This window comes from Dunckerocampus dactyliophorus, chromosome 9 (assembly GCF_027744805.1).
Source record: "Dunckerocampus dactyliophorus isolate RoL2022-P2 chromosome 9, RoL_Ddac_1.1, whole genome shotgun sequence".
NCBI lineage: Eukaryota > Metazoa > Chordata > Actinopteri > Syngnathiformes > Syngnathidae > Dunckerocampus > Dunckerocampus dactyliophorus.
The window spans coordinates 22135185-22149593 of NC_072827.1; the positions used below are offsets into that span (position 1 = coordinate 22135185).

The window sequence follows — 14409 nt, forward strand, 5'->3', positions numbered from 1 at the left end:
GAGTTGTTTAACCTTGTTTTCATACAAACAATATATGTTCAAACATATGGAGGGACATATTGATTAATTCATTTTTGCTGGAGTTAAACACTCGTCATTAAACATGGGCTTTTCAGTAAATACTGTTATCCTTGAGAAATTGACCCAGTTAAAACAGCCAATCACACCCGTACTTTCTCTCTGACGTATTAAGTTTGTGAAGGAGAGCGGAAGTTTTGTGTGCTGCCTTCACAGTAAGAGATTAACCTTTCCAGATCTTGGTCAAGTGTGAAGTAAGATGTATAAAATGCAATTACTTTTGCGTAAAATATAAATATGTTTTATTTGTGCTACGGGATAGCGCTGTGGTTGACAAACCAACATATATACATACATATAGATTTTATTTTGACACTGTAGAATGTTTACTCGACCCCCGGCTAGAACTGTCTATTTGTCTCGAAGCATTAAGCATTATACACTGAACGACACATTAATGGCGGACCTAAAGTGGACATTATGGTAATTCCATGTCTTAAAACAAGCTTTGGGGTACATAGACGTCCACCGAGAGGAAGCAGGTGACTGGTAATGTATTTTAAAACATAAGTTTGACATCTCCGGAGCCGATGTGTTCTTGTCGGTTGGCCGAACGGGTGGAGCGTGAGGCGGCTTTTATTAGACCTTCCGCAACGTAAGATCGCAAAATAGACCCCAAAAATGGCTTCCTTTTTGGGTTGCTTCAATGGCCCCGAAGTGTTGGAGGACGTCAATCACGCTGGGGGTTTGATGAGGGAGTTGAAGGCATTGTATGATAGTCGTCTTCTCTCGGACGTCACCATCGCGGTTGACCCGGATGGAGAGCCCCTGGACCCCGGTGGTGGTTATGGTGAGAAGCCCCATGGTGACAGCTCCAACCAGCTGTTTCTGTGCAGCCGCAACGTCCTAGCTGCCGCCAGCCCGTACTTCAAGAGTATGTTCACCGGTGGCATGAACGAGAGTGTCCAGGAGAAGGTGGTTATCCGCGGGGTGGACGTCGAGTCCATGTCAGTCATCGTGGACTACTGCTACACAGGCACGGTGACGATCACGGAGGGCAATGTGCAGAGGCTGTACGCAGCTGCCAACATGCTGCAGCTGGAGTACATCAAGGACGCCTGCTCCAGCTTCATGACGCGCCGACTGGACCTCTCCAACTGCGTAGGAGTCCTAAAATTTGCAGACACCTATGACAACCCGGAGTTGAAAGCTAGCGCTCAGGCCTTCATCGCCATGAACTTTGGACAGCTGTGCAGCGGAGGGGAGCTGTGCGAGCTAGATCTTGTCCAGCTTAAGGAGCTGCTCTCCTTGGACACGCTGGATGTGGACTGTGAGCGGAAGGTGTGCTCGGCTGCCCTTCAGTGGATCGAGGTCAATGCTCCCCAGAAGAAGGAGGATGCGTTGCAGGCGCTGAGATGCGTACGCTGGAGCCTGTTCACTGAGAAGGACAAGCGCTACCTCGAAGGGCTGGTGGCGAGCCCTTTCATTGAGAAGTACTTGGAGTCGTTCTTCAACGGACCTGCTGGGGCCGGCTGCTGTGCTTTGTCCGCGTCCCTGGATGTCCCCAAGCACAGGATAGGCGTCAGTGCCAAGGAAATGATCCTCTTCTTCGGTCTACCTAACGACCACATCATATGCTGTGACCCATACTCCGAGGATCTCTACTTCATCTCTCCTCCTCTTGTGGACCTCAGCAGCCAGGATTACAAACGCTCCACCATGGAGTCCCTCATCGCGTGTTCTACTCCTGAAAACAACCTCTACCTGGCGTCCCACCTGTCCAAACACTTCTGGCAGTACAACCCGGTGCTCAACACCTGGAAGGAGCTAGCAGAGAGGCCACTAGGGAGGATCCACTCAGGGATGGGCTACCTCAACGGTCATGTTTACCTCCTCGGGGGGAGAAACCCTGTGACGGACGCCCGGCTGAAGGAGGTGGAGTGCTATAGCGTCCAGAGAAACCAGTGGACCTTCGTGGCGCCTCTTCCTCATTCCTTAGGTAAAATGCAAGTGGTGGCGCTGAACGACCACCTCTATGTAGTCAACAAGAGGCGCATGCTGTGCTACGACCCCCGCCGAAACCGCTGGCGCCACTGCGGGTCACTGCGGCGGGACAAGCTGCACAAGGCGTGCGTGTACCAGGACCAGATCATCTGCGTGTGCGACATCCCCGTGGTGAAGGCCTACAGCCCGGCCAGGGGGGAGTGGAGGCGGCTGGGCGACATCCCCATCGACAGCCGTGCCCTCAACTATCAGGTGATCCAGCACAGCGGCAAGCTGCTGCTCCTCACACAGACGCTGCTGCAGCACAACAAGAACCGTGTCCTCATGCACGAGTACGACCTCGCGCAGGAGAGCTGGAAGACCGTCATGGCCGTCTACGTGTCCACGCTGGGACCTGTGTGTGTTTCCACACGTGTCTACCCGGCATGCCTCGGTTCGGCACACAGTTTCTCCATGGAGGAGGATGATGACAGCGGCTCCAGTGCCGACTGGGACCTGGATGGCTTGACGGACGCAGATTCCGACTCGGGCAGCTCCAGCTCATTCTCGGATGAGAACTGGTAGTGGAGACTCGTATCTATTATAACGACTTTGACAGGGTTACTGGTCCCCATTTAGAAGCACAAGCTAAACACAGCTGGTATTCTTTAGCGCTTATTGCATTGATGGTGAGCTGGAGCCTACCCCAGCCGACTTTGGCTTGTTTAAATGTTTTGAGGAGCCTGTTAAATCACAGTTCCTCTGAGGTTGTATTTGTTCTTTCAGAATTAGCATGCCGAGCCGGATAAAATCCCCTGGTGGGCCAGGTAAGGCCCTTGGGCCGCATGTTTCCCACCATTCCCACTCATATTCACACCTATGGAGTCTTAACAGTCTTCAGTTTCTGGGCTGCTGTTCCTAAACTTGCAGAATTGTCGTGAAACGTTGTAGTAAAATCTTCCATACGTCAACCTTTTGATGGCATTGTGTTGATGTGATGCTATGTTTTGTTAATGTACACGATAGACAACAACATTGTCAGACAGATTGCTCTGATAGCTGAAACCGCCACGATTTACAAATGCAAACTTTGCAAAGGCAGGAGATGGCTACAGTGAAACCTCTTCAGGTCCAGCACAAGCCACTGATTTTGTTGCTTTATCTAGGGAATGATGGGAGTACAAATAATCAGTTCCGGGGTTAATCTGTCCTCATCGTGACACCTTTTCTTTTAATGGCTGTACAAGAGTAAAAATAAGTGAATCGCTGTTAATAGCAAAAACTGAAAACAATAACATTCTTGAAAGCTTAAAAGTGTAAAAAGAAGTTAGCCACCATTAATAGTGAAACTTAAAGATAACAACCTTAACTTTGATCACGAGTACTGTATAATGTGTAATGATGAATCAAAATTTAAATTATTTAATTGAATTAAAATAATACAAATTTTCCATAAAATTAAATTGACCACTGTTAGTAACATGTAGAAACAATAAAATGGTCTGTTGATAACATCCTGTGTATGTTCTTCTCTTCCCCCCTCCTTTTTGGAATAAGTGTTGTCCCCCAAAAAAGCCAAAGAAAAAGGAAACTGCATGCAGAATTACTCCTTTCAGTACTCACTGAACTGAGGTCTTACATGGTGCATGACATCAGAAGCTTTCTGGTACTTTAGAGGTGAAAATATTGCTGCGAAGACTAAGAGGGTGCTCGACTTAAGAGGTTCCACTGTAGTAGATTTTTATGTTTTTGGCTGGGCCTTGCTTAAAAATGTCCACTATTGATGTAAACACAAGAAAGCAGCAAATATTGAAAGCAGCATTCACATGCCCAAACAAGACGTTAAAGCCGCAGCCCCTTCAAGACCTTGCTCAAGCTTGATTGGCCAGAATTTCAGCCTGTGCCAGAGAAACAGCTGGTGGGTTCATAAAGGTCTGAAACCTGAGTAGAGATGACGTCCACACATGTAGACCTCATTTAAGGAGACTTCTAATGTGAAGCACAGACACCCCAGACTGAGACAATAGCAATGCTTTCCTTTTAAATCTCATAGACAATTGGGGACAACGTGATTGCAATGATGTCAAAAAGGAGGCTGCTGAAGCTGCTGTGTTGCATTTTACAAGTCCTGCAATGGTAGCACAGCTTTCAAGATGTTTCTTCAGGTAGCAGCTTCGGCACAAAGACGAGAGAGAGGGAAAGTGGTGATTGCTGCCATCTGTTTTTGCACTTCTTTTTTTTGCCAATTTCGTAAAAGTGTGAAATATGTGCTGATAAACATGCTTGTGTTGCACATGCGTGTTGTGTTTGAATTGTAGCCATCATGCGCTGTGCTCATCGGACCAAAATATTAGGTGCACTAACACTCCCCCAAAAAGACACAAAATTTGCTCGGAACCAGCTCTCGGCATTACGAAGTGAAACCCCACGTTGCTTCCCATGAGGTGGTCCGTGTGTACCTAATATTGTGGCCGGTGAGTGTATTATGCTGACTCAGGGCATCCTTACTTTGAATTAAATGAATGACGTACGTGGGTTCATATCAGTGTTTTTGTTACGTATACGGGTTTATATCAGTTTTTGTTTTCATTGTTATTTGACATTTACTCAAGATTTATTGTATAGTGGAATTATTTTTACATTTTCCATCAGTTATTAGCTGACTACTAGTTATTGATCCGGTCTTAATAATCCAGTTGTTGCCGAAAACTACAATACAGCCTCCTTCCCTTCTCAGCCTTCACTTCCCAAACATCATTAAATCCATGAGGAGGCGTGCTGTCACAATAGTGTGTTATTGTTATATTTCTGACTTTATAGTGTACCGATGCTATTAATATATATTTTTCATGTGTGTCTGTGTGTGTGAGAAACAAAATTATTTGTATTGTACCTGTCAAATAAACCATGCAATTACGAGGGTACAGTGGTGTTGACGTTTCATTTCCGGTCTACGTTCTCGCTAGTTCTCGCGATAGTTCCCACCCAGCTATTTTAGCAACGGTACCTTCACACAGGAGTGAGAAGATGAGCGATGGCAATAGAGCACAAAGGTGGCAGTGAGGACTTTGACACCGTTTTTGTCGACTCCCTGGAGCTGTCGTCGTCATACCATGACGGCAACTGTCGTGTGTTTAAAATCATCGTCATAGGAGACACAAACGTGGGGAAGACGTGTCTGACTTACAGGTTTTGTGGCGGTTCTTTTCTGAAGAACCCTGAGGCGACCATCGGCGTTGACTTTAGGGAGAAGACGCTCGAGCTCGACGGGGAGGTCATCAAGGTGAGACAGCCATGCTTGCACACACAAAACACGTGTATAAATCATAATGATAGCATGGCAGCCTGGCTAAGACTTAGAGGTGGTTGGACGTGAGGGATATTTCAATGGGCCTCTGCTATCGTGACAAAACATTAAATATTTTGACTTGCAGTGCGTGCCCTGCGATTGACTGGCTATGAGTCCAGGGTGTACCCCGTGTATCGCCCAAAGTCGTCCGGGATAGGCTCCAGCATAGCGCGACCCGAGTGAAGACAAGCGCCATAGAAAATGGATTGATGGACACAATGCCAATGGGACAATGCATTTTGGGGGGCACTGACAATTTATATGGGAGAGGAATTTAGTTTTGATGATGAGTGAACAGTTTTGGGAGAGAGATGAGCTTTTGCAAGTGAGCTGTGGTGTGCTGAACTGTAAGACTCTTTGGCCAAATGATCTTTGTTTTGAAAATGCAATTTCTGTTTCATGAATTGAATCGAATCAATGGAGAAAAAGCGTAAATCAAAGTCAACATATAATGATAATGATGAAGTTGTTACGTGTGATGACATTAGTTATGTTGCACTAAAACAGTCTTGTCATGCTGCAAAATATCCACCCATTTTCTATAACGCTTGGCGTCATTAGAGTCATGGGTAAGCTGGAGCCTATCCCAGCGGAAGGCTGCAAAATATAAACTATGAAGTTAATTTGGGTTGTTACGGTAAAGTTACGGTAAGTCTCAAGTCTTTGTGGGGTGGGACTTGGTCAAGTCTGAAGTCTTTGGTCACATGTCCAAATCAAGTCTCAAGTATTTAAAAAAGAAATCTGTCATGTCTTTTCTTGTTTTAATAAGCGTTATTTCATCAGCTATTCTTTTATTCTACTAAGAATACCGCACAGCTATATTTAACAAATTTAAAGCATCTACTGTATTAATATCCCTCCTTTATCTGTTAGCGTAAAGTATCGGTACTGATTAGTTTCCCCAATATTATTATGCCAAAATGATTGAATTCCCAAAAACACGAGTCCCAGTTGAGTCTGAAGTCTTTTGAGCGCGAGTCCAAGTTAAGTCTGAAGTCTCTCTGTTGTGCAACTCAAGTCCGAGTCGCAAACTGGAGTCCCCATTTTTGCGGTGAGCCATGCATCACGTATCGTATCGTATCGTGAAGTACCCTGACATTCCTAACCTCATTTGATTGCTATGCCACCAGAGGTGTGTGCCATGTTTATGGCCGACTTGACCAAGCTTGAGCAGGAGCGGAAGGACATCGAGTGTTAAGTTAACGTGCTGTCCGTCCGACACACAGGTAGATAGCGTGATAACTGCTGGACAAGAGCGTGCCATAAAGAGACGAGCGTCTCACCGCTCCAGCTCACGTTGTGTTGTATGGGGGAATTTCTGCGATTTGGGTTGCTGCTTGTCATAAAGGGGTGGTGGTGGGTCCCGCAGCCAAACCAGCTGAGAACCACTGACTGGACTAAATGACACTAGCGCCACTTTAGGCAAAAGGAGTATTACAAGACAAGCAGCACTGGTTGGAATTTGTTTCTTCAGTTACATAATATCATTACATCGTTAATATTGCTCACATTGTTGGGTTTTAATATTTATTTCTTTGGGGCCAGTTGCAGATATGGGACACGGCAGGCCAGGAGCGTTTCCGGAAGAGCATGGTGGACCACTACTATCGCAGTGCCCACGCCGTCATCTTCATGTACGACGTCACCAGCCTGGTCACCTTCCAGAGCCTCCCCGAGTGGATCGAGGAGTGTGGACGTCACTCTGTGGGGCCCTTGGTGCCCCGCGTAGTGGTGGGGAACAAGTGTGACCTGAGGGACCACCGTGAGGTGCCCACATCGACGGCCCAGTGCCTCGCTGACGTGCACAACATGCCCCTATTTGAGACTTCCGCCAAGGACCCCGCCGAGGAGGAGCACGTGGATGCCATTTTCCTGACTTTGGCCTACAGACTGAAGAGCCACAAACCTCTGAGACTGAAGCAGCCCACTACTGAGGGTGACGTCAGGTATCGGTGGAGGCCCAAAAAGCAGGAGGCAGGGACTTGTCAATGCTGATAAGCCCCGCTTCCACTGCAAGACTATATACAGTACCTTAATCAGCCTGCTGTTATGCACAGACCGGCAAGTTTGCACTATATTTCTATGAGATGCATACACAAATATCTAAGTGTAGCGAATATACAATATATTTTTAGCTGAGTTGTCAAAATATAACTGATGGGTGCACTTTATTTTTATTATGTAAAGACCTGACACGCAAATGGCCATGTAGCAACACTAACTTGCAGACATAAAGGGGAAAAAAGGTACGCTGTAAATCCTTTTTAAACCGTTTTAAGTGACATTTTTGTGTGTGTGTGTGGGTGATGGACAAAAAAACCCAACCTTGAATTACAGACATTTCTCTGCAGAACACTTTGCAATTCATCAAATGCCACAGAGTGACATGAGGTGGAATTTCAGTGCTACTTATTCTTGTCTTGCATGCACATCTCGAGCAAAATAAAGTGGTTTGATCCAGAAAACTTGGGCTGTTTTTTTTTTTGCTATTAAGAAAATAGCACTGAAAACTTTCTAATAACTTAATATTCATATTAAGAGTTTTATATTGTGTACAACGTATAATATTGGAATATAGTATATTACAATTTAAATAACCATATTTACCTGTTTGCTGACTGTTTTACTTGGGTAAGCAAATAGTGCCTCACAGTGGCCAAAGCTGGAATTACTAATGCTGCATTCAAATAACCTCGGAGTTCAACAGGAGAACGAGGTCAAACCCGGATTATCGTTATCATGTAAGTATTTTAACGTAATAGTTGCGCCAGAAAAAAATGAAGTAACGCACATAAGACATATCCTTCCAAGTCGCTATTTCTGTCACTTTTAATACTAGCATCTGCCGCTATCTATCGACGAGGGTCGCCATATTGACCAACACTTAGTAAAAGCACTTGAACGCAACACAAGACTGAAGCCATCTGTATTCCTGACGAGGCGTCTCTTCGCGGCCATGGTAACACTCCATTGAGTGGGATTCAAAAAGACACCACAAATGCTTTTTCACGCAGGTATGACGACCATTTTCATTTAGTCAGAAACGGTAATTACACGTCTAGTTGTTGTCTTTGTTCAATTTTACAGACGATAAGAGGGAGTGGCTTTACGGGTCGTTTTCGTTATTATCCACCAGCCGGCTTGTTATGTTCGTAGGCCTAGACGCTATAGAGCCAATAGCAACAGCAGCTAGCTACATTAGCATGGATGGATGGGGCTAACAGGTGCATTTGTGTGGTACCTTATTTGGCGACATGAGCGGGGCGGAACAGTGCAGTCCCCCACCATAAGTACAATAGTAATAAACGTGAGCATCATTAGCTGTGTAAAGGCAGATTATCTTTGTATGGAATCTTATTACATAGTGTAAGTGTACCTAATGAGTGCATATTCTTGTGGTTGATCACACAGCTGTCATGCACCATGAATCTGTCCGAGATCTATGACAACGCCAAAAAGGGTCGCGAGTACGCTTTGCTGGGCAACTACGACTCCTCCACAGTCTACTACCAGGGCGTACTCCAGCAGATCCACAAACACTGCCAGACCCTCAGAGACCCGGCACTTAAAGTCAGATGGCAGCAAGTGGGTCCTTTGCTTCTTTCTTAAATTACTGTACAGCTCAACGCTGAATATGAGGTCATCATTTTGGACATTTGTCCTCAGGTGAGACAGGAGCTGACCGAGGAGTGGGAGCAGATTAAAAGCATCATGGGACTACTTGAAGCCTTCAAGTCAGAAAAGCCCGTGACAGTACCAGTCCCTCAGTCCGGGGGAAGTAGTGCCGAGGATCCGGCAGCATGGCCGCCCCCCACACCCGCGGAACACAAGTGAGTGCCAGCAACAAAACAAAGGCCACAATTAGGCTTTGACAATGTTTTAATAATCTTATACTGTGGCCTCTATTCTAATAGAAGCTGTGCCTTACAATGGATAATTGGCGAAAGAAATGCCTCATCTCAATGTGATCTCCCTAGTTTCCCTCATAGCACCAAGTAGCTGTGATTAACTTTAATGTAGCCATGTTTCAGTATGCTACGATCCGATGTGGTTCGCGTTTCAATTTCGGGTGTAAACACGCACTACAAACATCATAATCCATCGTGTTTTTATTTTTTTTATTAAGAAATGTACAAATATAAAAGTAAAAATTGTTGCGACAGACCAATTACAGTAAAAAAAACACACAAAAAACATACAAGACACATCAGCATTGTCCTGCAGCCGTGCCGCAAGTGCAAACTTGAACAGACATGGTAATTATAAACTTCACCAGAGCCCTTGGCAGTGATAGGCTAGAAAGTAAATTAATATTATTAATAACCAGACTCCATCCATCCATCCATTTTCTTTGCCCCTTGTCCTCACTAGGGTATGCTGGAGCTTATCCCAGCTGGCTTTGGGCGAGAGGCAGGGTACACCCTGGACTGGTCGCCAGCCAATCGCAGAAGAACCAGATTCAATAAACACAAAACAATCCCCTCAAAACTGGGGATGATAAAAGCATATTTAACTATAGAGCAAACAAGTACAGCGAAACACTCATCAGCTGACTTTTACGGTAAACATACCAAAGCAAACACACGGTAGCACCAACGGTAACACTTGAGCACCAACCTCAGCAGGCACAAAACACGGCAAATGAAACTTTTAAAGCAGTGGTTCTCAACTGGTTTGGCTGCAGGACCCCCGATCACCCTTCAATGACAAGCGGCAACCCAAATTGCAGAAATTATATAACTTAAACCTATTGATTATCTTATTTATTTAATAAATGACATTTATTTAAATTTAAAATCTAAAAAGACTGCTTGCAACCATTACATAATTGCAAAAAAAGATTTTTGGCTGCTAACAGTAGGTGTCCTGCTACTATTTACTGTTTCACTATGTCACAATAGCTGACAGTCATTTAAAATGTGGTGTGTGGTGTCCCAAGACTTTTGCATAGTAACGTAATGGCTCATACACCAAGGGAACAACACACCAGTGGACTAGACTAAAGGCATCATCACAACACTAGGCTGTAGTTTTGACATGTGATCTCTCAATGGTGCATTGTTTGATTCTGGTTAATATGTGTGTCCCTTGAGGAATCCCGTTGTAGGGAAACGTCCCAACAGCGGAGTGAAGCAGCAGAAGAAAGACTCTCCTGGTCTGCAGCACAGAGGGGACAGTCAGGAAGGTCGTAGCCAGGCTAAGTCTAAAGGAGACAGGCCAGGAGTCAGAGACACTCGCAGCACAAAATCTAATGACGAGGTCAGTTTAGATGTAATTTACAGTACCAGTCAAAAGTGTGGGGGTACTTTGTCATGTTATTGAATGAGAATGTATCTCCAAACTTTTGGAAATTTGAAAGCAAACAAACACAGATCTTGTTTTTTTCATCATTAGGGAAAGAAGGGAGAAAAAGACCAGAAAAAGTTTGATGGCGCGGGACATGACAGCGACCTAGTGGAGTCACTAGAGCGAGACATTGTGTCCCGCAACTTGAACGTACACTGGTATGACAGCGCACACACGCACACACACACACACACACACACACACACACACACTGCTGACAGAATTAATTGGCTAGGAATGACATCGCTGATCTGGAGGACGCTAAGAAGCTGCTGAGAGAAGCTGTGGTGCTGCCAATGTGGATGCCCGACTTCTTCAAGGGTATTAGACGGCCCTGGAAGGTACGCATGTAATATACACTTCAGTGTTGATATCACTTAACTTGACTTCGGAGCCACTTATTTACAGTATTATGTCAAGGTCTGAGCTAAACTTCAATATGACGCCCGTGAGCGCATTTTTAGAACATGAATAAAGAAAATTGGGATTTACAGTGACCTCTTGTGTTTATAGAAAATTACAGTTTTTACCAGTCGTCTTTTTTGCGGGGAAAAAGTTGTATATTTTGGAGAAAAAAGAAAGATTGTACTTGTCTAATAAAAAAAATACCAGAATAAATAAATAAATTAAAATAATATTTTTTCAAGACATTACTACAGAGGTGTCCAAAAAGGCTAATAAATAAATAAAATGTGCTTTATTTTTCCATTTTTTGCTGATAACAATTTCAGTCATTTAAAGTACTAATAATGTTGTGATATTCTAATAATATTACACATTTTTTTCTTTTTTAATAAAATACAAAAAAGATTGTACATTTTCCTTAACATATTTTTTGCATTAAAAATACATTCTCCGAAGATAATTTTTTTCTATAAAAAAATAAGACTTTTCTTTCTAAAATATATTTTTTTCTCAAAATATGCACATTTTATTCTGATAAATATCCAACTTTATTGTTTTAGTATAATTTTGTTTTCATTGTGGCCCTAATACGACTATTAATAATACTACCTGTTGTATATATATTTGTGTGTGTTTAGTTAATTTAAATATGGTTGTATTATAGTTAAGAATATGGTAGTGTTGTGCAATAGATGTGATAGTTATGTGAAATGACATGTTTGAACGACAGGTGTCGCTAATTCGCAAGGTTGTACAGAGCGTAGAAGAAGTAGTTCAGGAAGTCAGAACAAGAAACCCGAAAAAGTGTTACAGACGCATGTTGAACGTATGTTGTGTTACGAAGTAAAGAAAAACCAAGAAACGACACTTCTGACGTCAACTTCATTCTGTGACTAGCAACGAAGTTACAGCTAAGTTACCACACTACCTGTGCACTAGATATTTCTGAACTCAGAAATATCTAGTGCACAGGTAGTATTATTAATAGTCGAAAATCACTTTCTTTCATCACAGGGTGTGTTAATGGTGGGCCCCCCAGGTACAGGAAAGACCATGTTAGCCAAAGCTGTGGCGACGGAATGTGGGACGACGTTCTTTAACATGTCCTCATCCACGCTCACGTCCAAATACCGGGGCGAGTCCGAGAAACTTGTGCGCTTGCTCTTTGAAATGGTAATTATTATGCATATGTTTCAAATGTGATAAAACATTCCTGGTAAACTATAATGCGATTAAAAGTATGTTTGTGTTATTGTTACAGGCACGCTTCTATGCGCCCACCACCATCTTTATAGATGAGATCGACTCTATCTGTAGTCGGAGAGGAACGTCGAATGAACACGAAGCGAGCCGCAGGGTCAAGTCTGAGCTTCTGATTCAAATGGATGGTAAGCAAGGGAACCATTACTGTATGTTATCTTTTCATTCCATGTCTCATTATGGCTTCTTCTAATGTTTTTCTTCTGCAGGTGTGGGTGGTGCCCAAGACAATGATGACCCTTCCAAGATGGTGATGGTGCTTGCCGCCACAAACTTCCCCTGGGACATTGACGAGGCACTGCGGCGACGCCTGGAGAAGCGGATCTACATCCCTCTCCCAACAGGTGGCGCTCTAACTTGCACACATTTGAAGCTTAATACCGTGGAACGTCAACCTGCTTAAGTCAGTCCCGCTTGTGTCGACAGACCGTCAACATACAGTAACTACTGTCTTAGTTGCACAGCAGTAAAACGTGCACACAGTTTTACTCCTGTTCAGTGCAAAGTTAGCTTCAAAATGAAAGTACGAAACGTTGATTGAAACGTATCGGTTTTAATTGTCAGAGAAATAGTGGCTAAGGCAACACAGTAGGGGTGCGTGTTTGTCCTCATTTTTTCACAATAGTGTACAGTATGTGTAATTTATGTTTATGTTTTCTCTTTTTAGCTGTGGGTCGCGCTGAGCTTCTGAAGATCAACTTGCGGGAGGTGGAGTTGGCCACCGACGTGGACCTGGACCACATTGCTGAGAAAACAGAGGGCTACTCTGGGGCAGACATCACCAACGTCTGCAGGTGTGTCTGGGTTTAAAAAAAAAAAAAAAAGAAAGCACAGATTCCGGGTAGGTTAAGACATTTCTTGTGTCCTTTACTTCAGGGACGCATCCATGATGGCCATGCGTCGGCGCATCCAAGGCCTGAGCCCCGAAGAGATCCGAGCGCTGTCCAAAGAAGAGCTGCAGATGCCCGTAAAGATGGAGGACTTCACGCTGACGCTCAAGAAGATCTCCAAATCCGTCTCCGCTGCAGACCTGGAAAGATACAAAGCCTGGATGTCGGAGTTTGGTTCGGGGTAGAGAAAGGAGAAGAACTCAATTCCCATGTCCTCCTGGGTCTTCATCTTAAACGCTAATCCTGATGACAATTCCTCTTGTCTGACTGGCTGACAGTAACAGTGTTTACATCTCAACTCATTTATTTAAAAAATATAAAAATATATTTTAAAAAAAGATGAACAATGATTGAACTGTGGTGTAATATCTTGTGTTGGATGTCCTCTAACAATCGGCATTTGACTACATTTCCTTGATAGACTGCAGGGTTAATTAATGATTGATTGTAACTGTATTCTTCATTGGCGAACCTCTCTCAGAATGTTCTGAACTCCCGTTTTCATGCCAACATCGCACTGAGCAGAATAATGCTGCTTTTCATGAGTTTCCATAGCGTGGATGTTGCGACATTATGTACTAATTGAGAGTGAATGAACAGAGCCTCTGCTGGTGGCCGCCAAGAAGTGCATTCCTCCTTTTTGCCTCAAATGCTTCAAGACGCAATGAATCAGCATTCGATTCCACACCATAGACCGAATTCTTAACGTTATTACGATCATGGCGAATGTCCACTGTCTCCTGATATAAGAGCTTTAAAAGTGTCTGTTTACGTTTTCTAGATCTCTTGCAACAATTATGACAGAATAAATGAATCCAGTTCTGTTGTATAAGAAATGTTATGTTCTATTTTTGTTATTCCCATGTGCTAGCTCTATCAATTCTCATGTATTAAGGATCTCCATTGAACCATTAAGCTGGCCCTATTTGGCTCTTGAAATATGTTCAGAACAAACAAAAACTAAGTACATTTTCTCTTTTCGTTTATATCTTCAGGCTGTTTGAGTTTACAGATAACCAGTACACAACAGAAGCAAATTAAAAACTACCTTTCGAGCCTAACAAGCGAGCCATCACAGCAGCAAAAATGGTGGCCCTATTGGTGACCTCCGAGAACACCTGTTTCCTAATGATTTCCAGGGTAGGCTGTTAGAAAGTT

The 14409-nt window shown here is 43.8% G+C and overlaps 3 protein-coding genes across 4 annotated transcripts; all 3 read left to right on the forward strand.

Moving 5' to 3' along the window:
* Positions 1-427: 427 nt before the first annotated feature.
* Positions 428-2592, forward strand: kbtbd7 (kelch repeat and BTB (POZ) domain containing 7). Its single transcript, XM_054787477.1, has one exon. The coding sequence runs from the start codon at positions 700-702 to the stop codon at positions 2584-2586; it is 1887 nt and encodes a 628-aa protein (XP_054643452.1). The 5' UTR covers positions 428-699; the 3' UTR covers positions 2587-2592.
* A 2407-nt stretch (positions 2593-4999) lies between these two features.
* zgc:101559 (Ras-related protein Rab-33B-like) lies at positions 5000-7815 on the forward strand. 2 transcript variants are annotated; one of them, XM_054787478.1, is made up of 2 exons: positions 5000-5284; positions 6896-7815. In XM_054787478.1, the coding sequence occupies exons 1-2, from the start codon at positions 5036-5038 to the stop codon at positions 7343-7345; spliced, it is 699 nt and encodes a 232-aa protein (XP_054643453.1). In that variant the 5' UTR covers positions 5000-5035; the 3' UTR covers positions 7346-7815. The 2 variants fall into 2 exon arrangements, with proteins under 2 accessions (XP_054643453.1, XP_054643454.1); XM_054787479.1 differs by having other exon boundaries at positions 6902-7815.
* A 428-nt stretch (positions 7816-8243) lies between these two features.
* katnal1 (katanin p60 subunit A-like 1) lies at positions 8244-14064 on the forward strand. Its single transcript, XM_054787643.1, has 11 exons — positions 8244-8364; positions 8762-8935; positions 9017-9180; positions 10444-10609; positions 10745-10854; positions 10932-11037; positions 12116-12274; positions 12363-12489; positions 12571-12705; positions 13029-13155; positions 13238-14064. Exons 2-11 carry the CDS (start codon positions 8774-8776, stop codon positions 13434-13436), a joined length of 1455 nt encoding a protein of 484 aa, XP_054643618.1. The 5' UTR covers positions 8244-8364; positions 8762-8773; the 3' UTR covers positions 13437-14064.
* Positions 14065-14409: the final 345 nt, after the last annotated feature.